The sequence below is a fragment of the Ochotona curzoniae genome, unplaced genomic scaffold, assembly GCF_017591425.1.
Source record: "Ochotona curzoniae isolate NIBS_2020 unplaced genomic scaffold, NIBS_Ocur_1.0 patch347, whole genome shotgun sequence".
In the NCBI taxonomy this organism is placed as follows: Eukaryota; Metazoa; Chordata; class Mammalia; order Lagomorpha; family Ochotonidae; genus Ochotona; species Ochotona curzoniae.
The window spans coordinates 1-24067 of NW_024466914.1; the positions used below are offsets into that span (position 1 = coordinate 1).

General features: G+C 45.3%; 2 protein-coding genes across 3 annotated transcripts in view; both read left to right on the top strand.

The window, feature by feature from the left end:
* The first annotated feature begins 15 nt into the window (after positions 1-15).
* On the top strand, positions 16-1992 carry LOC121167214 (RWD domain-containing protein 2B-like). Its single transcript, XM_040996610.1, has 2 exons — positions 16-485; positions 1080-1992. Exons 1-2 carry the CDS (start codon positions 91-93, stop codon positions 1312-1314), a joined length of 630 nt encoding a protein of 209 aa, XP_040852544.1. The 5' UTR covers positions 16-90; the 3' UTR covers positions 1315-1992.
* Positions 1993-9935: 7943 nt separating this feature from the next.
* LOC121167213 (E3 ubiquitin-protein ligase listerin) overlaps positions 9936-24067 on the top strand; it is a 69383-nt gene continuing 55251 nt past the window's right edge. For both annotated transcript variants that reach the window (XM_040996607.1, XM_040996608.1), the window contains exons 1-7: positions 9936-10045; positions 14956-15159; positions 15961-16059; positions 16531-16761; positions 19105-19157; positions 19905-20085; positions 23737-23910. In XM_040996607.1, coding sequence (XP_040852541.1) covers positions 10004-10045; positions 14956-15159; positions 15961-16059; positions 16531-16761; positions 19105-19157; positions 19905-20085; positions 23737-23910 — 984 coding nt within the window. In that variant the 5' untranslated portion in view covers positions 9936-10003. The remainder of the gene's footprint in view (positions 10046-14955; positions 15160-15960; positions 16060-16530; positions 16762-19104; positions 19158-19904; positions 20086-23736; positions 23911-24067) is intronic.

Consider the following 24067-nt stretch of genomic DNA (forward strand, 5'->3'; position numbering starts at 1 on the left):
GGTATGTTACAGAAACTCTGGCCAACTTTGGAGATTAGAATGAATCTGACAATGAAAGTACTTCCCTGGCTATAGAGTGTACCGAGAGAAATGATACATTTTCCCCATATCTTTTCCATCAGATCAGTGCTGTTAAGTAGGTCACAGCAGACTCAATTGAACACGGATCTGACTGCATACCTGCAAAAGAATTGCCTTGGAGATGTGTGTGTGTTGAATGCCACGGAGTGGGTTAGAGAACATGCCTCTGACTACATTACCAGAGATGTTCTACCTCCTTCCACCACTGGATGCACAGTACAGTCTGTCGATCTAATTCTCACAAGACTTTGGATATATAGCCATCACATCTACAACAAATACAAGAGGAAGAATATTCTAGAGTGGGCAAAGGAGCTTTCCCTGTCTGGGTTTAGCATGCCTGGAAAACCTGGCGTTGTTTGTGTAGAAGGCCCGCAAAGTGCCTGTGAAGAATTCTGGTCAAGGTTTGCTATCACGTATCTTATACAATCACATTTAATAATAAGTCAGATGCTGGAGATGTGAAAATATGGCCCTAGGGTTGCATCTTGGAGATTCAGGGTTGAAACCGTAGGTAAGACAGAAATCACACAGAGTCAGCATGATCCCCTTCAACTAGCGCACTGAACACAGCAGACCTCTAAATAAACGCTGGAGGAATTGAGCTCCTGACAAGATGTGGTCTAGGATCCCATTCGTGTCAGTGGATCTCAGTCCTTCTCGTGTTTGTGATGCTGTACCTTGTAATATCTTGTGAAACAAGGGCCTCTGTAGAAACAATCACAACTACTCCCAGTCTTCTTTCCCTGCTGACTTTGTGGGTTTTGGAGAAGTTATTTCAGTGAGATTTAGTCATCACCTTATTTCTGTAGAAGGGAATGATTTTGGCAATTGATGGGTTAAGGGGGAGCGTTATGATGAGAATACTAGGTAAGTTGGTGATGCAGCAGGAAATTATGTCCCGAGAGAGGCATGGATAACTGTCAGAGTTTCTGTTGTCAGTGCTGCCAATGAAAATAAACTTTGTAAAAAGTTCTACTTTGAATATGTCTTTTCAGACTCAGAAAGTTAAACTGGAAAAGAATCTTAATTCGCCATCGAGAAGACACTCCTTTTGACGGTACGAATGACGAAATGCAAAGGCAAAGGAAATTTTCCATTTTTGAAGAGAAAGTGTTCAATGTTAGTGGAGCCAGAGGAAACCATATGGACTTTGGGCAGCTCTATCAGTTCTTAAATGTCAAAGGCTGTGGGGATGTCTTCCAGATGTTCTTTGGTGTAGAAGGACAGTAACAGCAAAACAGTGATTGCAAATAGTTTATCACTACAGGCCTTTTGATTGTTTCCCACTGTTTACTGATAGTCCCACTGTAATTTAATCACAGTTCCGTTGTAGAATGTTGAAAGGAAGAAAACCAAACAAAAAAATCAGTATAGCTGAAATACATTTGTTAAAAATGTCATGATTGAGAATAGGTGATCATCCTAGCAACTGAGATGACCAGATCTCACATGAACTGCCAGGGTTACAGTCCCAGTTTGGGCTCCTGCTCCAGCTTCCCACCTGCGCTGACTCCAGAGGGCAGTGGTTACAGCTCAGGCAGCGGGTTCCTGCCACCTCCTGGTTACACTCCCAGCTTCCCACCCGCGCTGACTCCAGAGGGCTCAGGCAATGGGTTCCTACCACCTCCTAGGAGGCCTGGAATGTGTTCCCATCCCATCCTTCCAGCCCCAGCCATTGCAGATATTTGGGGTGTGAATCAAGATGATAACTCTTTTGAATCAGTTTTTGAAAACTGCATGATTAAATTTCAAGTTATCTTAGAGTTTTTGCTAAACCTTTTTTTTTGTTTTACAAACTACTCATTTTGAAAGAAAAACTGTGTATGGCGATAATATTGATGATCTAACTTTCCAGCAATACCAGTTCTCTCCCCCCTTACCTCCCTCAATAAAGAACCTGAAAAAGTTCATTGCTGTCTCTTCTAGCCGGTATCACAGCTTTGCGTGGCCTTAGGATTTCCAGGACAACTTCTGTATCCCAATGAAAGTAACAGACCCAGTGGAATGTGTTGTGGCACAGCAGGTCAAGCCACCACTTTTTTGGTGTTTGTTTTTTTTTTTTTCCTATTTTGTTTTTCCTTATTTTTGACAGTCTTTACATACTTATCTCGATTGCAGTCCAGCTTCCAGGTACTGTGTCCTGCTTAGGCCCTTGCAGGAAAACCCAAGTGAAGTTGAACTTCCTGCCTTCAGCCTGGGCAGTGCTGGGGCTTGTGATTACTAAGGCTGTGGATCAGTAGAGATGAAAGATCTTTCTGTGTGTCTCTATGTGTTGCTCTGCCTTTTGAGTAGATAAAAAAATTAAACATTGGTAAAGAAAATAGGCTGCAAACTAAGCTGCCTCTTTCACCACAAGCAGTAGTGACAACGGGAGCTAGGAGCATCCTTTCAAACCTGAGAGAAAAACCAAGAGAATCACAAAGATGCCAGTCCCCACGTTGTTGAGCTACCGAACCAATAACCGTGCCCTCCTCTAGATTTATGAAATGGTTTGATTTTCTTCAGATATCTGAGCCTATTAGTAGCAGTTGAAAGCTAGTGTATCACTTAGATGTTTTCAAAGTTTTAGTGTATACCTCAGCCGCCTGACACACAAATAAGTGACATTTTGCATCGATGGTGTTCAGTTCGTCTGTTTCTATGAGCTTGAGTTCCATCTCTGCTTCTGGACTTTGCTTATAGAAGACAGAGGTATGAGTGGAGCTAGAAGTTTCCTTAATGTATTTATGTGGTACAATGCCAGCATCCCATGCTCCACTTCAGATCCAGCTCCCTATTAACACATCTAAGGGGGATGGCTGAAGACTTCAGCATCTGTTCCCACGTGGGAGACCAGATGAAACTCTTGTTTGTTTGTTTTTTAAGATTTATTTTGTTTTTATTGGAAAGGCAGATATACAGAGAGGAAGATCTTCGAACCAATGATTCACTCTCGAAGTGACTGCAATGGCCAATGCTGCTCCAATCTGAAGCCAGGAGCCAGGAACTTCTTCCAGGTCTCCCACACGGGTGCAGGGCCCCACAGCTTTGGGCCGTCCTCAAAGGCTTTCCCAGGCCACAAGCAGGAGGCTGGATGGGAAGTGGAACTGCAGGGATTAGAACCAGTGCCCATATGGGATCCTGGCACGTTCAAGGCGAGGACTTTAGCTGCTAGGCCACGCTTCCAGGCCCAGGATGAAACTCGGCTCATGGTTTTGCCTGGCCCAGCCGAGGCCATGTGGGGAACGATCCCTGTAATTTTGCCTTTCAAGTAGACCCTTAATTTAAAAGAACAAGTTCGGTGACCCCGAGTATGTCATATAATTTAAGACACACAATGAAAGAAACTAGTAACAAGGTGAATCTAGCAATACTGACCATATCCTTTTCTTACACTAACACCAAAGATTATATAGTTGATGTATAAAATTTATCTTTAAAATTTGTGTAGTGGGCTCGGTGCAGTACCCTAGCAGTTAAAGTCCTCACCTTGCACATGCTGGAATCGCGTATGAGTGCCAGTTCTAATTGTGGCAGCCCTGCTTCCCATCCAGCTACCTGTTTGTGGGCCTAGAAAAGCAGTAGAGAGCAGCCCAATACCTTGGCACCCTGCACCTGCATGGGAGACCTGGAAGAAGCTCCAGGCCCTGGCTTCAGACTGGCTCAGCTCCAGCCATTGCGATCACTTGGGTAGTGAACCAGAGGACAGAAAACCTTCCTCTCTGTCTCTTCTCTCTGTATGTCTGCCTCTGCAAAATAAATAAATAGATAATAAAATTATTTTTTAAAAATCTTTGTAGTATGGTTTTATGTGTATTTATTCCACAAAGATAATTTGTCAGTGTGGTAATGGGTTATATGCAAGTCTCCTGAGCTGGAATCATTGAAAAAGAAATAATGTTGGGCCCGGCAGCATGGCCTAGCGGCTAAAGTCCTCACCTTGAACTCGCCCGGGATCCCATATGGGCACTGGTTCTAATCCCCGCAGCTCCACTTCCCATCCAGCTCCCTGCTTGTGGCCTGGGAAAGCAGGCGAGGACAGCCCAAAGCCTTGGGACCCTGCACCCATGTGGGATACCCGGAAAAAGTTCCTGGATCCTGGCTTCGGATCGGCATAGCATCGGCCGTTGCGCTCACTTGGGGAGTGAATCATCAGATGGAAGATCTTCCTCTCTGTCTCTCCTCCTCTCTGTATGTCTGACTTTCCAATAAATAAATAAATCTTTTTTTAAAAAAGAAAAAGAAATAATGTTAAGTCTTAGAAAATAGAAAAACAGTTGTACTCAAATTAGGCAAAAGAACAAGCAGGAAACGGTGACTAGTGTCAATTTTATTTGTAAAAAGCATTTCTGTATCAACAATACTAATCTTCAAGTCTTAAACCCACCCTCAAAAAAACTAAAATTCACCCCATAGATCTAAATGAATTGAAGTGAAATAAAGAAATTAAAAACCAGGGCCCAGCACGGTGGCCTAGCCACTAAAGTCCTCGCCTTGAACTTGCCCGGGATCCCATGTAGGCACCAGTTCTAATCTCGGCAGCTCCACTTCCCATCCAGCTCCCTGCTTGTGGCCTTGGGAAAGCAGTCAAGGACGGCCCAAAGCCTTGTGACTCTGCACCCATATGGAAGACCTGGAAGAGGCTCCTCACTCCTGGCTTCAGATCAGCTCAGCTCCAGTTGTTGCAGTCACTTGGGGAGTGAATCAATTTTCAGAAGATCTTCCTCTCTATATATCTGCCTTTCCAATAAAAATAAAATAAATCTGAAAAAACGAAATTTTACAAAGCACCCAAGGGTCTGCAGCCCCTTCTCCAGGATTCATCACAAGTACTTAGATCAAACCAAGTTTCTGTAGAAACACTGCACATGGGTACAACCAGCTCCACACTGAAGCCGTTCAGCTAGACTGCATTCAGGAAGCGTCCTCCACCCTCCCAGCGGAAGATCACAGACCAACCCCCTCATGGCACTGGCTGTGAGAGCAAAGAGGAGCAATTCACTTAGGCTCTGGCACTTGTGTTCCAGCTCTCAATCAGCAGGGCCCCAGCACAGCCAGCAGCACGTTGAGAGCTCGGCATTGCACCAGAACCACCAGCGGGGCAGGGCCCGGTGTTGCCAGCCCATGGCTTGTCCCAGTGGCAGCCACGATTTCTGCCTCAGCCAAAGTAGCAAGGTCAGCTTGCAGTCCTAAGCCGCACGCTCACACTTGAGATGGGCCAAGTGCAGCTGGGTTGCTGAGATGTACTTCTTTCTTTAGCTTATGTTTCTGAAAAATAGTCAATGATCCAAGCCCTTGGCATTTCTTAGAGCTTGCTATAGCAGGGAAATTAAAGAAAAGGAGTTCCTTGTTCCTCGAGGTTCAGGGTATTCTCCAGATTTTAAACTGGGGTCAACCAAAGTAAGTTTTGTTTTTTCTGTTATTCGGCACTTGTCAGTTGCAATCTTGCTATCCTGTCCTCTTTTACCTCTCCCCTTCGACACCCCACATTTTATATATAAATAAATGTTGTTCACTTTTATTAGGAAAAAGTAATGAGAAAATGTGGAAACGGCAACGTAAACATCCTTGAAATGGACATTTAGCAAGCGATTAAGATGCAGCTTGGGATGTTTTGACTCGCTTGTGAATCAGCTTCTGCCGATGCGGACATGGGAGGCAGCAGGAGATGGATCAGGGTCCTGACCCTACCCAGGAGACTGAAATCAGGGCCCCCTTTCCAGCCTCTGTGGGTTGTATTACATAGGGAGTGAGCCAGGGGATGGCAGAAGGACCCTTTTCTGTTTCTGTGCCTTTCCAACAAATAATGTGACAAGCCATGGCTGGGCTGAAACATCCAACAGCAAGGACCAGTTTGGGTTGAAGGCCAGTCAGGAAAAGCCACTGTTCCTGCTAGGACAGGAGGTGAACTGAGTTGTGCTGGCTCATGGACCCCCTGGTATGTGCAAAATCTGGCATTGGGAGAGGTTCTGATAGAGGGACCTGGGCAACTCCTCTGGCAGGACACAGACCAGGCAGGTAAGCGCAAGAAACATGATAGAAAACAGTCCAGAACAGGCCATGGAAAGTTTCCCACTGTGGCATACATTTGGCAGGGGTTGGGGGCAGACCAGGCTGAATCAGTTCATGTCATCCACTGGCAAATCCAAGCACCAGAACAGTGTGGGTCGAGCCAGGTTCAGTCACGACAAAAACTAGTGCACAATATGGAATGCCAAAGTGAGGTTGCCTGTACTGAATATGACCGCAGCACCCAACCAGCACACATAAGAACAAGGAAGAGAGGGGGCAGAGCTGGCAGGGGAACAAGGGGTGGTTCCCTTGCTGGATAGCTACTCCCACTGGAGAGCGTGAGCTGGGATGGGGGCAGACCAGACTAAGCAGGGCTACAACACCTGTGTGCCTCATGTGGACTAGATCAGGGAAAAGCCAGGCTGGGCTGATTATTCCTACTGGTACAAACAAAATTAGAGTGGGTGAGGGTTGTTTGGGCTTAGCCATAGCATCAGCTGGCAGAAGCTGGCACTGGGGGTCTAATTCTGTCAAGTCAAACCCCAGAACTACCTGGAGAGTGCATAATCTGGAAGTGGGAGAGGCCTGGGAGGGAAATAGTGGGCTCATCCCTCTTGGGTTACCACTTCCATGGGAGGGCATGAAAACTAGGACAGGGGCTGGGGTGGCTAGACAGACACCCAACAGCATCTGTGTGGGCTGCATAGTGGAGCTGGTTAGAGGGAACAAAGCTTTAATATCCATTGACATGTACGTGACAGACTGGACTACTGCTACACATACTGGCAAACCAGGGTAGGGGGTGGGCCTGGTGGGGGTTATTGTGGGTCGCTCCAACTAGGCTGCAGCTTCCACTGGTTTATGCGAGGGCCGAGTATGTGCTGGGCAGAACCAGGCTGGACTGCAACACCCACTGGTTCCAGTGGAAGTCGGGAGTGAAAACAGAACCAACCCAGTGATTGCAACCACCAGCTGCTCAGGGTGATGGACCCTGCCGGGCCCTGTACTTGCTAATACATACAAGAATGTGGTCTGGGGCCCGGCGCGGTGGCGCAAGTGGTTAAAGATCCTCGCCTTGCACGCCCGGGATCCCATATGGGCGCCGGTTCTATCCCCACAGCTCCACTTCCCTTCCAGCTCCCTGCCTGTGGCCTGGGAAAGCAGTCGAGGCCGGCCCAAAGCTTTGGAACCTGCACCCGCGTGGGAGACCCGGAAGAGGCTCCTGGCTTCGGATCGGCATAGTATCGGCCCGTTGCGCTCACTTGGGGAGTGAATCATTGGACTGAAGATCTTCCTCTCTGTCTCTCTTCTCTGTATATCCGCCTTTCCACTGAAAAAATAATAAAAAATAAATCTTAAAAAAAAAAAAAAAAGAATGTGGTCTGAGGACACCTCAGATGAAGTTTCTTTAGGGATCTCCCCAATCGAACTGCTGGACTCAGAACCCTAACCAAGAAAAGACAGAAGACAGAACAAGTCAATCAAACATCTCAGCTATATGTTAGCAAGCGAAATACAGGACAAATGGAGACTCTATGATGGACTATGTCAATCAGTGGATTCTTCAAAGATCTCACAGTGCTTGGAGTGGCAAGACTGATAGTGATTCATAACAGTTGAACTATCAAAACCATTTGAGCAAGAACCTCGGAGCATACCCTACATCCGGGACCTGGGGAGGATGGGCAGTTGGGTGGGCCTTCTCCCTTAATATTCCCCTTTAAGCATGAAAGAAACAATATGGAAATAATAGTCTTACCCACTTTCCTATAGCTCTTGTACCTTTTTACCCCAATTAGCTATGTATAGATTGTCAAAAATATAATTTAAAAAAGGTTAAAAAAAGATTTATTTTGATTGGAAAGACAGATGTACAGAGAGGAGAAAAGACAAAGAGGGAAGATCTTCCCTCGGATGGTTCACTCCCCAAGCAGCCACGATAGCTGGAGTTGAGCCAATCCGAAGCCAGGAGTCAGGAGCTTCTTCCGGGTCTCCCACGTGGGTGCAGGGTCATAAGGCTTTGGCCCATCCTCGACTGCTTTCCCAGGCCACAAGCAGGGAGCTGGATGAGAAGCGGAGACGTTGGGATTAGAACCAGTGCTCATATGGGATCCCGGTGCATTCAACAAGAGGACTTTAACTGCTAGGCCACGCTGTTGGGCCCAAGTTGTTGTTGTTGTTTGAAAGAAGTAATTATTTTTGCTGGAAGATAGATTTTACAGAAAGGAGAGACAACAAGAATGGTCTTCCATCTGCTGGCTCCTCCCCAAATGGCAAGAATAGCTGAAGCTGAGCTGATCTGAACCAGGAGCCTTCTCTCTGGCTCTCCCATGCAGGTGCAGTGCCCAAGGACTGGGGTCATCCCATGCTGCCTCCCAGGCCACAAGCAGCGAAGAGGTGGATCAGAAGTGGAGCATCCGGGACATGAACTGGTACCCATGTAAAATGCCAGCATCACAGATGGTTCAAAGCCTTGGGGCCCTGCACTTGCATGGGAGACCTGGAGGCTGCTGGCTCCTAGGTTTGGAACAGCTCAGCCCTTGCCACTGTGGCCATTTGGGAAGTGAACTAGCAGATGGAGGTTCTTTTTATTTTTTTTTCAGATTTATTTTAATTGTAAAGTCAGATATACAGAGAGGAAGATCCTCTGTCTGTTGATTAACTCCCCAAGTGGCCACAAGGGCCGAAACTATGCCAATCTGAAGCCAGGAGACCGCAGCCTCTGGCGGAGCTCCCACATGGGTGTTGAGTCCGAAGGGTTTGGGCCGTCCTCTATTGCTTTCTGAGGCCACAAACGGAGTTGTTTGGAAAACAGGGCCACTGGGATTAGATCTGGCGCCTATATGGGATCCGGTGCGCCGGGCCCAGCAGGCTCTTTCTAGGTTTTTTCTCTCTGCTTTTCCCTATAACTTTGATTTGCCTTTCTGATAAAAATAAATATATAATCTTAGAGGAAATGACTCTCCTCCTGCACACCCCCACCCCCAGTTTTGATTAGAACAGAAATTCATGAGTGTAACAGAACCCAGACAAGCTGAACTCAGCAAGACTAGACGACTGGGTGGAAAATCAAGTGGTAAAAAGCTTTCCCCCAAAAGAACCAAATGAAGGCCCTGGAGCTGGAAAGCCTGTGACACTACTGAGAGATTCAACTAGGCTATTGAGGCTCATCCTTGTCACATGACAGGCAGAAGGGCCCAAGATTAGATGCTGCAATGCATGATCTTGCAGGACAGTTTCATCGGATTCTTCTGGGTTCAGCACGAACCCTGGACTGAAGTGAGAATGCATGTGTGCAAAAACAGTTGGCTATTGCCAAGGTGAGCGTCTGGGCTTGGTTAGAGGTGATGAATACGGGGGACGAGGGATGCCTTTGTCAGACATGCAGGAGAATCCGGGGATTTAGTGGACAGAGGGATGAAGGGGAGAAAGATTACTCTGAGGAGAGTGGCTTGTGCACCTGGATTTATCGTGGTGCACTTCAGCAGATGGACAATGCTAGAGAACCAAATTTAAGGATAAGACAAATTCCAATTTATTGAGTGTGGATTTAAGGACTAAAAAAAATGTTCAAATGCTATACCGTTTCACGAATGAGTAGGGAGCATACAGAAGAGATTTGGATTGTTTACAAAACGTGACCCAAACTCACAGCCAGCAACGGTCATGCCTGTTGCTGGAGCCAGCAGGATATGTCGCTGCAGGTGCACCGGACTGCGGGGGCGTGGCTTCCATTGTGGCGTATCCAGTGACGCCACGTCACAGGCTTAGCGGGAGGTGGGACGGGAAGCGGGTCGGCTCGGGGCAGGGAGGGCAGGCGACGGAAGTTGTTAAAATGAGCCCTCTTCCGGCGCCGGGGACCGGAAGTTGTGATCCGGCTGAGTCCACCCGGGAGCTGGGGGCTGGGAGTGCGGCTGCAGCCGGCACGATGGGCGGGAAGAACAAGCAGCGAACCAAGGGGAACCTGAGGGTGAGTGCTGCGCGGGTCGGCGCGTGCAGGGTGGGCTGTGTGTGCGGGTGCGGTGGGCAGCAGGTGCAGCCGATGCCGAGTCTCCGTGTCCCTTCCCGGTCCCTCAGCCACAGCCCCCGCCGTGCAGAGCTGCGATGTCCGCCGGCGGCGCGGGGTGCCGCGGGCGGCTGGGGGAGCGAGCTTGGGGTGCAGCTTGGGGTGACCCTCCTGATCAAGGCCAGCCTGCTTCCAGGGCTTGCCGTCGTTACTGTCAGTGTCAGACAGACCCTCTGCTCGGCTCCACCGCAGCCATGCTGACATGGCGGGGTCTGTTAGGTTTGCTCTCTGCAAAGCCTGTTTCGGGTTTTATTGGACTCCACTGCAGGTGACATTACACCTACGATTGTAGTTGACCATCTAGCTGCACTAAAAAGTGATTTGAAAGTAGGTGTTTACTTCCCACGACTGTAATCTTGGAGCCTGAAACACAGACCGGCATATGGTGCAAGTTCATCCATACTCGTTTTGAGTAGATTCGGGTAAACCCCACACGCTTTGGGATGTTGTGATGCTGTAGATGCAGGGTTTGTGGTAGCGCAGTGCAGTTATTAGGGAAAGCTTCCCCACTGTTTGATTCAGTTCATTGTAGCGCTTTCATCGCTACATTTTCTTGGCTCTGTAACTTGAGATGTTTAACATAATAAGAATGTCAAAGGTTATAGTAATTTACCTTGTGGCCTGTGCGCCTCACCAGTTGCTTGTTGCAATCCTGGTCCTTGTATTCTTTACCTATGCGTAGATTCATGAATTGTTACTGTTAGTCATATTTGCTTTTTTTCCTTCTTCCTAAAAGGCTTATTTACTTGAATTGTGGGCACCATGGAATGATGGGCTGGGCCACTGAGTGTGGTTCTGGTATCCCCTGTGGGCACCAAATTGTGTCCTAGCTGCTCCACTTCCCATCCAGCTCCCTGCTTGTGGCCTGGGAATGCAGTAGGACAGGCCTTGGGACCCTCCACCTGCGTGGGAGACCGGAAGATGCTCCGACTTCCACCCGTGGATCATGGCCATTGGGGATGGAGCAATGAGTGGAAGATCTTTCTCTCTCTGTCTTTCCTTGTCCCTGTTACTCGGACTTTTAAATAAAAATAAGCTAAAATTTAAAAAGGTTTATTTATTTGAAAGGCAGTTAGAGAGAGAAAAAAATTAGTATCCTATCAACTGTTTCACTCGCCAGCTGCCTGCAGTGGCCAGTCAGAAGGCAGCTCTCTGGGGAGCTTTGTCTTGGGCTCCAGTGTGAGACACAGATACTCAGTGCTTGCGCATCTTCAGCTGCTCTCCTGGACACACTAGCAAGGAACTAATAGAAAGTGGCCACACTAGGATTCCAGCAGGGGCTCCTGAAATGCAGGCGCTTCAGGCAGCAACTTCACCTGCTCCTCTCTCTCTCTCTCTCTCTCTCTCTCTCTCTCTCTCTCTCTTTTAAAGATTTATTTTACATTTATTGGAAAGTCATATTTTACAGAGTAAAGGAGAGACAGATACAAAGGTCTTCTGTCTGCTGGTCCACTCTGCATATGGCTACGGTGGCCAGAGCTGAGTGTATTCGAAAGCAGGAGTCAGGAGCTTCTTCTGGCCTCCCGTGTGGGTGCAGGGTCCCAAGGCTTAGAGCCATCCTTTACTGTTCCCGGGCCACAAGCAGGGAGCTGGACGGGAAGTGGAACAGGTGGGACACGAACCAGTGCCCACATGGTATCTCAGTGGTTGCAAGGAACGGGTTTTAGTTGTGAGGCTATCATGCTGTGCCCTGCTTTCTTAATTATGTTTTGCTGAACTGTATGAGTTAATTGTGAAATTGAGACTTTAAATTGTTAAATACTTTGTTTTCTTAAAGTAATGCTTTTTTCCATGTAATCATGAGCAGTTGTAGCATGCTTAGGCTGTAACTTATGCAGTTTTATATTTACATTTTAAAAAAGACTTATTTATTTTTACTGGAAAGACAGATTTACAGGGAGGAAAAGAGACAAATCTTTCCTCCCCAAATGACTGCAGTGGAGCCAGGAGCTTCTGGGTTCCCGTGTGGATGTAGGGGCCCTAGGACCTGAGCCATCCATCACTGCTTTCCCAGGCCATAAGCAGGGAGCTGGACACGAACTGGAGTCCGTCTAGGATGCTGATGTTTGCAGGTAGAGGATTAGCCAATTGAGTCATTGTGCTGGCCCCTGTTCTTAAGTTGTATTTTTTCTTTTTTAGATCTGTTGTGATTTTGATTTGAAAGGCAAGAGTTAGAGAGGAGAAACAACCCAGGATCTTCCATCTACTGGTTCCAGATGGGTACAACAGCTGGAACTAGGCCAGTCTGAAGCCAGGAGCTTCTGGGTCTCCCACACGGGTGCAGGGGACCAAGGCTTTAGACCATCCTCTATTTCTTTTCCAGGCCATAAGCAGGGAACTTTATTGAAAATGAGACAGCTGGGACATGAACTGGTGCTCATCTGGGATGCTGGATCCACAGGCAAAGGCCTAGTGTAATATGCTAGGGTGTCAGCCTCTCAGTTATATCACAGCCCCCTTTTTTAAAAGAAAGATTTATTTATTTTTGTTGGAAACACAGGTGTATGGAGAGAAGGAGAGACAGAGAGAAAAACCTTCCATCTTCTGACTCACTCTGCAGGAGGCCACAAAAGCCAGAGCTGCACCCATCCAGAGCCAGGAACCAGGAGCCTCCTCCAGCGCTCCCAAGCGAGTGTAGGATCCCAGTGCTTCAGGCCATTGTCCACTGCTTTAAGCTGTAAACAGTGAGCTGGATGGGAGGTGGAGCAGACAAGATGTGACCTGGTGCCTGTATGTGATCCTAGCACTTGGAGGTGGAGGACTGGGCAGCTGTGCCATTGCACCGGGCCCCAGTTATAGTCTATAGCCTTTCAGAACCCTTTGAGATTCAATGAAAGATCAGTCACTCATTTATATATCAGTTATTATGACAGTTAGTTTGCAAGAGTCTGAGCCATTTATTTGACCTAATTTAGCTTTGCTAGTTTTTTCCTTAAGATTAGATCTAGGGTAAGTCCGATGCTTGTAGATAGTCTTTCCTAGTGTGTAACATTAGGGATACATGAACCTCTGTCCTATTATTGATGTTATTTATTTCATTACTTGTTTACTATCCTTTATGGAGTTATCTTTTCCCTTGATTGATAAATAATGTGGATTGGTAGCTTGAGAATGAATGTCTGGGTCTTCTTTAAACTTTTACCTATAATTTGGTATTTCTTGCTGGAATAAATTACTGTGATTGTTTAAACCCCTAGATTTAAGATTGATTTATCTATTTGAAAGAGTTAGAGGGAGAGAGACAGTCATGGGAAGATCTAGCGGTGACCAGGGCTGGGCCAGGCTCAAGCCGGGGTCTGTTTCTGGGCGTCCTGCAGGAGTAGCGAGGCTCCAAATATGCAGGCAGATACATTGGCAGCCTTCCACTGCTTTTCCCAGGCTTTTGGCAGGATGTTGGATGAAAAGCCGAACAGCCGGTACGAGAGCTGGCACTGCACCTCTGTGGGATGCGGGCCTTCCAGCTCACGCAGTTCAGGCTATGCCTTGGGTATGTGTAAATGAGTGTGTATGCCTGTGAAGAATTCCCAGTTCACAAACAGCTGTCATTACACTGGTCCCATGCTAATTGCTTGATAAGTATTTGATGAATGAATGAAAACGTGGAATCCATTGGTGAGCTAACTTTACAGCACTGCACAGTTTACCTGAGTTGTATATATTCTATTTATGTGAAAGTTGGAAATAATTTCATAAAAATAGTGTTTATGAAAATTCTTAACAATTTTTAATCGCATTTTAAAATTCTGGCAATACCGATTATGTTGACACAATGAACTGCTAACATTTATTTACACAGTTTATAAATCAGGAAGTAGGCACTGGTGGTGTTTAAAGGGCAAATCTGTCCTGCTGTTGGCATCCTAATTGGGTCCTACTTTGTGTGTCTGCTTCAGCTCAGCTGCCCTTTGACGGGCTGGGAGAAGCACCGGAAGGTGGCCCGAGTGCCTGGGCCTCTGCCAGCCACGTGTGCAGCCTGGATGAAGCGCCTGGCTCTGACCACACTCAACCCTGGTTGTTGCAGGCAACTGGGAAGTGAACCAGCAGAAGACAGATCTCTCTGTTTCTGTCTTTCTCTCACTAACTGTCACTTTTAAATATTAAAGAAGAAGAAACGAGGAAGTAACTCCCCGGACTATTTTGACAGGTTCTCGGTGACAGAAACATTCATCTTTGAGTAAAACTGTGATGAATGAAAGCTTATGTTAGGAAAAAACAGTACCTCAGTAACAGTATTTTTTAAAGATTTATTATTTATTTTTGTTGGGAAGTTAGATATTATATTGTGGAGGAGACACAGAGAAGATCTTCCATCTGTTGATTCACTCCACAAGTGGCCACAATGGCCAGAGCTGTACCAATCCAAAGCCAGATGCCAGGAGCTTCCTCTGGGTCTCCCACTTGGGTGCAGGGGCCCAAGGCTTTGGTCTGTCCTTGACCACTTTCCCAAGTCACAGGCAGGGGGCTGGAAGGGAAGTGGGGCTGCTGGGACACGAACCAGTGTCCATATTGGATCCCTGGTGCATGCAAGGCGAGGACTTTAGCTGCTAGGCTACCATACTGGGCCCTCAGTAACATTTTTTTTTTTTTAATTAATTGCATTGCATTATGTGACACAGTGTTATGGGCACTGGGATTCCCCCCACCCCTCCCCGAACCCTCCCCCCATGGTGGATTTCTCCACCTTGTTGCATTACCACAGTTCAAATTCAGTTGAGGTTCTTTCATTGGAAGTATAGTAACATTTTGAACCATGGGAATTGTTAAGAAATTACAAGTTAAGTTTTGAACTCTTCTTGTGTCTTCTTTCTTTCCAGCCTTCCAACAGTGGCCGAGCTGCAGAACTCCTTGCCAAAGAACAGGGCACAGTTCCTGGGTTTATAGGGTTTGGAACATCTCACAGTGACCTGGGCTATGTTCCTGCTATTCAGGGAGCTGAAGAAATAGACAGCCTTGTAGATTCTGACTTCCGGATGGTGCTGCGGAAACTGTCTAAGAAAGATGTCACAACAAAATTAAAAGTAAGTTTTCATAAAAGTGACCAGAACCTTCTTTTGTTAGAACATGTTGGTCTAGCATATTCTGTATACAAGTGGGTAAACACTCTTTAGTTGCTTTCACATTTCTGCTTTTTCTGACATAATAATACTTCAGCTTACTTGACACCTTCTGGGTTTTAAATTAGTTTATTGCCCGAAATGTTTTGAAGTGATTGAATTTTTTAAAGATTTATTTATTTTTATTGGAAAGTCAGACATATGGAGAGGAGGAGAGACAGAGAGGAAGATCTTCTGTCTGTTGATTCACTCCACAAGTAGCCGCAATGGCCAGAGCTGCGCTGATCTGAAGCCAGGAGCCTGGAGACTCTTCCAGGTCTCCCACATGGGTGGAGGGTCCCAAGACCTTGGACTGTCCTCAACTGCCCTCCCAGGCTACAAGCAGGGAGATGCTTGGGAAATGGGACCTCTGGGAATAGAACCAGCACCCATATGGGATCCCGGCCACTAGGCTACCTTGCTGGACCCTTTCCATCAGTCTTTCCATCAGGAAATGTGATTCTGGTTCTTTTTTAACCGTTTTTTTTTCTTTTTCTTTGCATGCATTTTATTTTTGTTCTTGGAACCATTGGAACCATTTCTTGTTCTTGTCCAGTGGACCCATTCCTTCCATGGTTATCCATGAAGGAACTCTTCAAATTAATCCCATATGACAGAAGTATAAATAATGTGTTGTTCTTGCTGTATGACACTCACTAGGCTTCCAAAACAGAATATAATCGGTTGCCAGCATCTTCAATGTTACTGGTGTGTTAATACTTTCAGGCTATGCAGGAATTTGGAACCATGTGTACAGAGAGAGACACAGAAGCAGTGAAAGGAGTGCTTCCGTATTGGCCAAGAATATTCTGCAAAATTTCACTTGTGAGTATTAAGAATTTGCGCGTTCTTTGGTTGAAGTCCCAAAGACTGTGGGGTCGAAGGGCTCCGTTTTGCTCAGGGCTGTGGCGTGCCGTCAGCACCGATCCTGCGGACTGCGTTGCATTGATTTGTGGAGTGTGTGGAGCGTGTGTTCACAGATGAGGTCATTGGTACAAGTCCATCCAGATGCTTCCCAGCTGTCATAAATCTTGGCAGTAGTTTTAGTCCTTTGCCTATGTGCTCTAAGAAAATGAGAAGGAATGGAATCTAATGTGAAAATATTATTAAGGAAGGCAGAAAACAAGAAATTATATTTGAGGAATAAACCTCAAGTTCTTGATCCTTGAAAACATTGAGTGTAGTTTTACTCTGTACATAGGCAATTCTTGGTAATGGGCTGTTGTTGCATGCCTAGAAATAAATGAGTTTATTTTTCTATTGCATTTCTTTATGCCACATTTATGTTTTCCACAGGACCACGACCGCCGGGTTCGAGAGGCCACGCAGCAAGCTTTTGAAAAACTTATCCTGAAAGTAAAGAAACACTTGGCTCCCTATTTAAAAAGTTTGATGGGCTATTGGCTCATGGCTCAGTGTGATCCGTACTCGCCAGCCGCGTTTGCAGCGAAAGACGCATTCGAAGCGGCCTTCCCTCCAACCAAGCAGCCTGAAGCCATAGCATTTTGTAAAGATGAAATTACCACTGTAAGTTTTGGGAGCCATTCTGTAATTTTGTTTTTTAAATATTTAAAGAATATAAAGCATAATACAATGACAGTTCTGTTAGCTGCCATTGTAGAAGAATGAGTAAGTCAAATGCCATTTTTTTTTCATAATGTTTGACAAAATTGACTGTTTTTAACAAAATGTGTGCCTTACTTGGAATGTTTATCTAGTCGTTTCTTAGAGCTTTTGTTTTTATAAATTTATCATGTATTATCTAAAGATTTAGATATATGTGTGAAGGGCCATTTGGATATTTAGAGCAGGTGAAAATGTAAGTTTACAAATTAGTTTGCTATAGATTTAAGGAATTTAGAGCCCTGCCTGTGGTAGCCCCTGGCTAGGCCCGCCAGAGTGCTTTTGTGGCCCTTAAACAACTTGCCAGTCAGACACCTTGCATCCTAGCGTGTACAAAGTAAATCTCAAATTATTTTCTCCATATTTCCATGTCAGTGTATTCTTTTAGTTCGCTGTTTACTGCTTCTTTATATGAGAAGATACAGGGTACTTGAAAAATGAGATGAAAAGTTTTATGAGGGAACAAGAGGTGTTGAAATTTGTGCATAGTTTTTCATGAGTTACTTTTACACAAATTCTTTAAAGTCCCCTTGTGCAAGGGTTAAACTCTATATATGACTGGAGAATTGAATTTTTCTCAATTGTTTCTAAAGATTTATTTATTTTGATTGGAAGTTCAGGTATACAGAGAGGAGGAGAGACAAAGAGGAAGATCTTTCCACTGCTGGTTCACTCCCCAAGCGACCACAATGGCTGGAGCTGAGCTGATATGAAGCCAGGAGCGGGGAGCCTCTTCCAGTCTCCCACACGGGTGCAGGGTCCCAAGGCTTTGGGCTGTCCTTGACTGCTTTCCCAGGCCACAAACAGGGAGCTAGATAAGAAGAGGGACTCCCAGGGTATGAACAAGTGCCCATATGCTATCCTGGTGCATGCAAACTTCAGCCACTATGCTACCGAGCTAGGCCCCTAATTTTTATTATATGAAATTTTGATAAGCATCTTATTAAAGGATTCATGTATTTATTTGAAACTCACAGGTGGATGCAGCAGCTAATATCTGTGTCACATGTGCAGCAGGTGCCCAGGCACTTAGCCCATCCTGCACTGCCTTTTTCCCTTCCTTTCTTAAATAAAATGTATGAGTGATTCACAGAGACAGAAAGCAGGCTTCTGTCTGCTGGGTCACTCCCAAATGGCTGCAGTGACCAGGGTGAGGCCGGTCTGAAACCAGGAGGGTGGAACTCCTGCGTTTGGGTTTCCCATAAAGGTGGCAGGGGCCCAGGCACTTCTCGTGCCTTTCCAGGCACATTAGCAGGAAGCTGGATTGGAAGTGAAACAGCTGGAGCTCGGAACACCCTGATGTGTGATGCTGGCATCTCCCAGAGTGCCACAACTCACTGGCATGGAACAGGGCACAGGAAGCGTCCTCCTGTATGCGTGGGTATCCTGGCAGAGTCATCTCAGATTTACTGTGGAGTTTTTTTCTACTCAGCTCTTCTGTGCAAGAGAAAAGAGGAGTAAGTGGCCAAAAGCAGGTAGAGAAAATTTCTCTTGATGGAAACAGGAGGAAGTACATTATCTTTGCCTCAGGAGCATGGGGCTGGTACCGTGGGATAACAAGCTAAGCTTCTGCCTATTACTCAGGCATCCTGTTTGGCTGCCAGTTTGAGTCCCAGATGTTTCACTTCCAAGTCAGCTCTGTGCTAATATTAAACTGGGAAGGCAGGAGAAGAGGGTCTGAGTGCTGGGGCCGCTGCACTCGCCTGGGAGACCTGGAAGACGCTGCTGCAGCCGTGTGGAGAGTGTAACCCAACAGATGAAAGGTCTCTCTCTCTGTCTCTGCCGTTCAAATACAAATAAAATAAATCTAAAAAAAAAATGCAGCTTGATAGAAAAAGTAACACAGATAAAATTTGAATCTTTTAGCTTCTCTGTGTGCTTTTGCTATTTAGCAACAGATGAGGGAAACATACAGACAAAAAGAATGCTTCAGTGTGCTTGTTCACTTCTCAAGCACCAGCGAGTTAGGACTGCAGCAGGCCGGAGCTGGGAGCTCATCCCAGGTGTCCCCTGTGTGGCAGATGCACAACTTCTTGAGCCATCACTTGCCATCTTTCTATTTTAACAGGCAGGTGAACTGGTGATAGAGTCAGTACTGGAGAACCGGGCAGGAATATGGGCACTGCAGCTACTGGACAGACACCTGTCCCCTGGAGGCCCTGGGGACTTGTTAACTGGCTTTGCTTAACTTTGCCCTATTCATTCCCCATGAAGAATCAAGGCCTTGTTATTTTTCTCCTGGTGTAGGTGCTGCAAGATCATCTCCTGAAGGAAACCCCTGACACCCTCAGTGACCCACAGTGAGTTTCAGTGTTCATACGTAGCCAGTGTTAAAGGTTTGTTTCACTTCTAAGCAGTCATGGTAATGTCGGTGGGATTTATTTTTTTTTTTTTTAAGAGAATGATTCTAAATATACAGCTGAAAATACTTAATGTAATGCCACATGGCACATGCTATAGTAAGTACTTTTATTTGCAAATTGACCCGCAGTGTAACTTGGACTTTCAAGAAGGTACACATTTGGTTCTGTTACAAAGAGATGTTTTAAATGTTTCCTACATGCTTTTGTGTATAGCAGGAACTTTTTTGAAATCTGGCTTGAAGTAGTTGTACTACAAGCAGTTCCGAAAGAGAAGGGAAATATTTTTCTTTCATGCCTTCTATTCTAATCAAACTTAGAAGAATCCATAAGATAGAGTAGATGCTAGATATATGTGTTCCCGAGGATAAGCTTGGTATGTGCTGTTGAAAGTGGTGTACTAGATCATGTTTTCTAAGCCACAGCTCTTCATCTGTTTTTAGACTATTAGGAGTAAGTAATTAAAATCAACGTTGATTATCTTACAAGGAGTTGCTAGAGAACAAATAAAAGAATAAAATAAGGGAACTGTATTACATGTTTAATGATGACAAACATATAGTTACATATATGTATATATTATGTGTGTATATGCACATGTATACATGCATACATATGCCTGTATATACCAAGTATGTAGTTTGGCTTGTTCTCAATCTTGATATATGTTCTTTTTTTTCCATCAAGAACTGTCCCTGAGGAAGAAAGAGAAGCTAAATTCTATCGGGTTGTGACTTCTTCCTTATTGGCATTAAAGAAATTGCTTTGCCTTTTACCGGATAGTGAACTTGACTCTCTGGAGGAGAAATTGAAATCTCTGCTGTCACAGAACAAGTTCTGGAAGTATGGAAAGCACAGTGTACCCCAGGTATCTTCATTCTTTCAAGGGTGAAAGGCATTTGTCTGGTTTCTTTTAGCTTGTTCTTATTGGCTTACTTTATGCTTTCTGTGTCAAAGATCTGTAAGCATGTCTTTCTGGTGACTCATTCAAGAGTGGATTAAATTTTTTCTATTTTAATTTTTTAGATTTAGTTTGAGCCTTAGGTATCAGTCTCTTTTGTCCCTTAGTACTGTTGGTGTGCTCAAGGCTCTTTCTTTCTTTTTTTGTTTGTTTGTGTAAGAGAAGCTCATTTATTTATCTGAAAGAGTTAACAGAGAGGGAGGGAGAGACACAGTGAGAGACCTCTTCCATCTCCTCGTTCACTTCCCAGATGGCCACAGTGGCAAGCCCCGGCCAAAGCCAAGAGGAAGCATAACAGGCCATCTTCTGCTGCTTTCCCCAGGTCATGATCGGATTTGCTGGGTCTGAGACAGAGCCACCAGGGCGTGAGCCAGCACAACACTGGTCCAAAACGACACCTTTCATTTCATGTAATTAGTTTTCACTGAATCCCTGTCTGTGCATTTTCTTTTTCTCTTTTTTTAAGCATTATTTCTATGGAAGCTAGGATTCTAGAGAGATGGGGGAGAGAGAGGGAAAAAAAAAAAGAGAGAGAGAGCGATATCTCCTGTATCCACTGCTTCACTCTGAAAATGGCCATAATGGTTGGGGCTGGGGCAAACTGAAGCTGTGAGCCAGGAGTTTCATCCAAGGGGCACATGCATTTAGGCCATCTTCCACTGCTTTCTCAGATGCGTTAACAGGAAACCAAATTGGAAATGGCACATCTGGGACTAGAATCGGCACTCTTAGGGGAAGCTGGGGTTGCAGGTGGCTACTTTACACACCGTGTCGCTGTGCTAGCCTCCTCACTCTGAATTTACCCTCTCCAGCAGCTGATGGAATATTTTGGACATATGTCCTTTTGTTTATGTAATTGATTCTCGTTATTCATTGTAATTATGTTCTAAAGTCCTCATAAAGATGGTGCTATGGCATGATAGCTAAGCCTCTGCCTGTGGTGCTAATATCCCATTGGCTGTGGTTCAGGCCCCAGATGCTGTGCTTCCAGTCAAGCTTTCTGCTATGGCCTGGAAAAGCAGAAGATGGTGGCTGAAGTCCTTGAGTCCCTGCACCTGTATGGGAGACCCAGAGGAAGCTCTTGGCTCCTGTCTCAGATTGCATCCGTTCTGGCCATCACAGCCATTTGTGACCCAGCAGATGAAAGATGTCTTTGTGTCTCTCCTGTCTTTGTAACTCTGCCTTTCACATGAGAGTAAAATAAATCTTGGGAAGAAAAAGTTCCTATGAACACTTAGTTATTGGATTATTGCTGAAATAGAGGAAATACTGTTCTGTTTTAGTCAACTGATCCATATATAATGTTTAAAATACTTGCTTATCATTCATCTGTTGATGTTAAACTCATGAATTAGTACACTGAAGGCTGCACATAGCTTATCTCATGCAAGGCACGTCTCGGCCTTCTTATACTTCAACTCAGCAGGTAAAACAACACAGATAGGCCATTTAAGTCAACAGATCATCACCCAAAAGCTCAGTAGCTTAAAAACCGAGGACGCAGTGTAAACGGTGCTTGTTTCTGTTGTGAGAGTTGAAACATAAAGGTGGAGCACTGTCTTCTCTCCTTTGGGATTACGCATGTTAGTGGCTCACATTTTGTATTATTCTGGGCATGTTCACAAACTATGCTAAAAAACTGACTTTTGGGCCCAGAACGGCAGCCTAGTGGCTAAAGTCCTTGCCTTGCACATGCCAGGATCCTGTATGGGTGCCGGTTCTAATCCCACTTCCCATCCAGCTCCCTGCTTGTGGCCGGGAAAAGCAGTTGAGAATGTCTCAAGGCTGCACTTGCATGGGAGACCTGTAAAAGGCTCTTGGTTCCTGGCTTTGGATTGGCTCAGCTCCAGCCATCACGGTCACTTGGGGAGTGAACCAGTGGATGGAAGACCTTCCTGTCTCTCCTTTTCTGTGTAAAATCTGACTTTCCAATAAAAATAAATCAATCTTTAAAAAAGATTGTGACTTGATACTGGGTTCACAGATTTTAGAAAGTGGGTGATTTTTTCAAAAATGGAAACTTCAAAAGTCGGGCTGCAGATGTTTTTGAGACCCGAGCCTTTATGTATGTTTTTAATTTAGTATCGGAGTTTGCACTGAGCCCTCAGTACACTGTGGTGCAGCATCTGAATGGCTGCAGCAGGTGCCTGCTCTGGATTCTGTCTTGGTAGAAAACAGGATCTGCTCAGGTCACCAGAGCAAGGAACTGTAGACTAGTATGTAAGTGATAGAAATGTGTTTTTCACAGCTCTTGAGACTGGGAGGTGCAACATCAAGGCACCAGCAAATTAATTTTCTCATAAGGACGTGCTTTGCTTGAAAGATGGTGCCTTGTTGAGTTGTCATAGGACAAAGGGGTGGGAAAAGGACCATAATGCCATTCATGAGGGTGGAGTCCTCCAGACTCAGTAGCCTCCCCATGGCACCACCTGTTCTTGCTGTCGCATTGGGGAGTAAGTTTCAGTATCTGGAGGAAAGCACTGCTCTGAAACTGAATTGAGTTTTGCATTTTAATTATTCACTTTTAGCTTAGGAATTGCACTTTTTTTTTTAAATCTGAAAAGCTGCTTCCAGATTTATTTCCATGCAGATTAAAAAATTTTTTTGTTTTATTTTTAATATTGTTTACATAGCTGAGAGGGATGCACACCCATGTGGCCCTCTGGTTACTCCGATTAGGGTGCAGGAAGTTGAGGTATGGAGGAAGGTGGGTGGGACAAATGCTTGAAGTTTGTGTGTGTGTGTATGTGTGTGTGTGTGTGTGTGTGTGTGTTTGTGATCTTAGAGACCTTGATTTGGGGAAGAATATTCTCAAGATGTTAGTTGAGCTGAACAATTGTGTTAGTTCTTAGACATTGTTAGCTTTGTTGCAGGAAATCTATCAAAGGTCTGTTGGCTGACCAAGTCCACCTTAGTGCATCCACAGACCCAGACACTTGCTGCAAAGCTTGGCCAGGAGAGTTGTCCAACCTGTTCTGCTTTCCATCCTCTGATGAGACAGTTGCTGTGCCCTGCTGTCCTAGATGAGCTAGTGGTCCTGTCCCATTGTGCCTCTGGACATGTTTGTCCATTGCATGGGCATCAGCAACCGAGGAGGCCCAGTCCCAGGACCTGTCAGCGCAGACTTTTTAAAGTTACTTTTTAAATATAATAAATGTTGTTTTATGGTAGTTGTATATATCTGTCATGTAGGGTTATGTGACTGATAAATCTAAAATTTGAAATCTTTTGGATTTCTGCTATTTGTATTACTGTTAGCCGTGGCTCATGGTGCCTCAGCTTTTGTTAAGTGATTGTGGTAATTCCAGAAGAAGGCTTCCTGAAACTAAACATGTTTTGTACTTGTTTTGCCAGTGAAAGAGAAAATCCAAGTAATCCTTTCCAATTTCACATTTGCTTTAAAGATTGCTATTGTCTTTTTAGCCTTTTGATGTTCTTATGAAGATTTTAAAAAGCGTTTCAAGCCCTTTCAGTATTGTTAGTGGGGAGTTAATGCGAGTAATCCGACCATAAAGCATCTTGCAAGGCTGTCATTTAATTCAGCTTTGTTTCTTTCAGATCCGCTCAGCTTATTTTGAGTTAGTGTCTGCTTTGTGCCAGCGTATTCCACAGTTGATGAAAGAGGAAGCCTCCAAAGTGAGCCCTTCAGTTCTACTCAGCATTGATGACAGCGACCCCATGGTGTGCCCGGCTCTCTGGGAAGCTGTCCTCTACACAGTTACAACTATTGAGGTATGTGGAAGAGGCACAGTTACGCAGTGAATACTCCGCATCTTATGTTTCAGAACCCTTAGATACCACACAAGACAGAACTGATTATGATGTTTAAAACTCACTGGGGAAAAAAAAAAAAAAACCTGCTGTCTTAGAACTAGGCTATTTGGGAGCT

What these genes read in the sequence shown, in the direction of transcription:
- LOC121167214 (XM_040996610.1), top strand. Translation starts at nt 91, where the DNA reads ATGATACATTTTCCCCATATCTTTTCCATCAGATCAGTGCTGTTAAGT. An exon ending in TGTGAAGAATTCTGGTCAAG is followed by an intron (nt 486 to 1,079) that starts GTTTGCTATCAC and finishes ATGTCTTTTCAG; the next exon opens with ACTCAGAAAGTTAAACTGGA.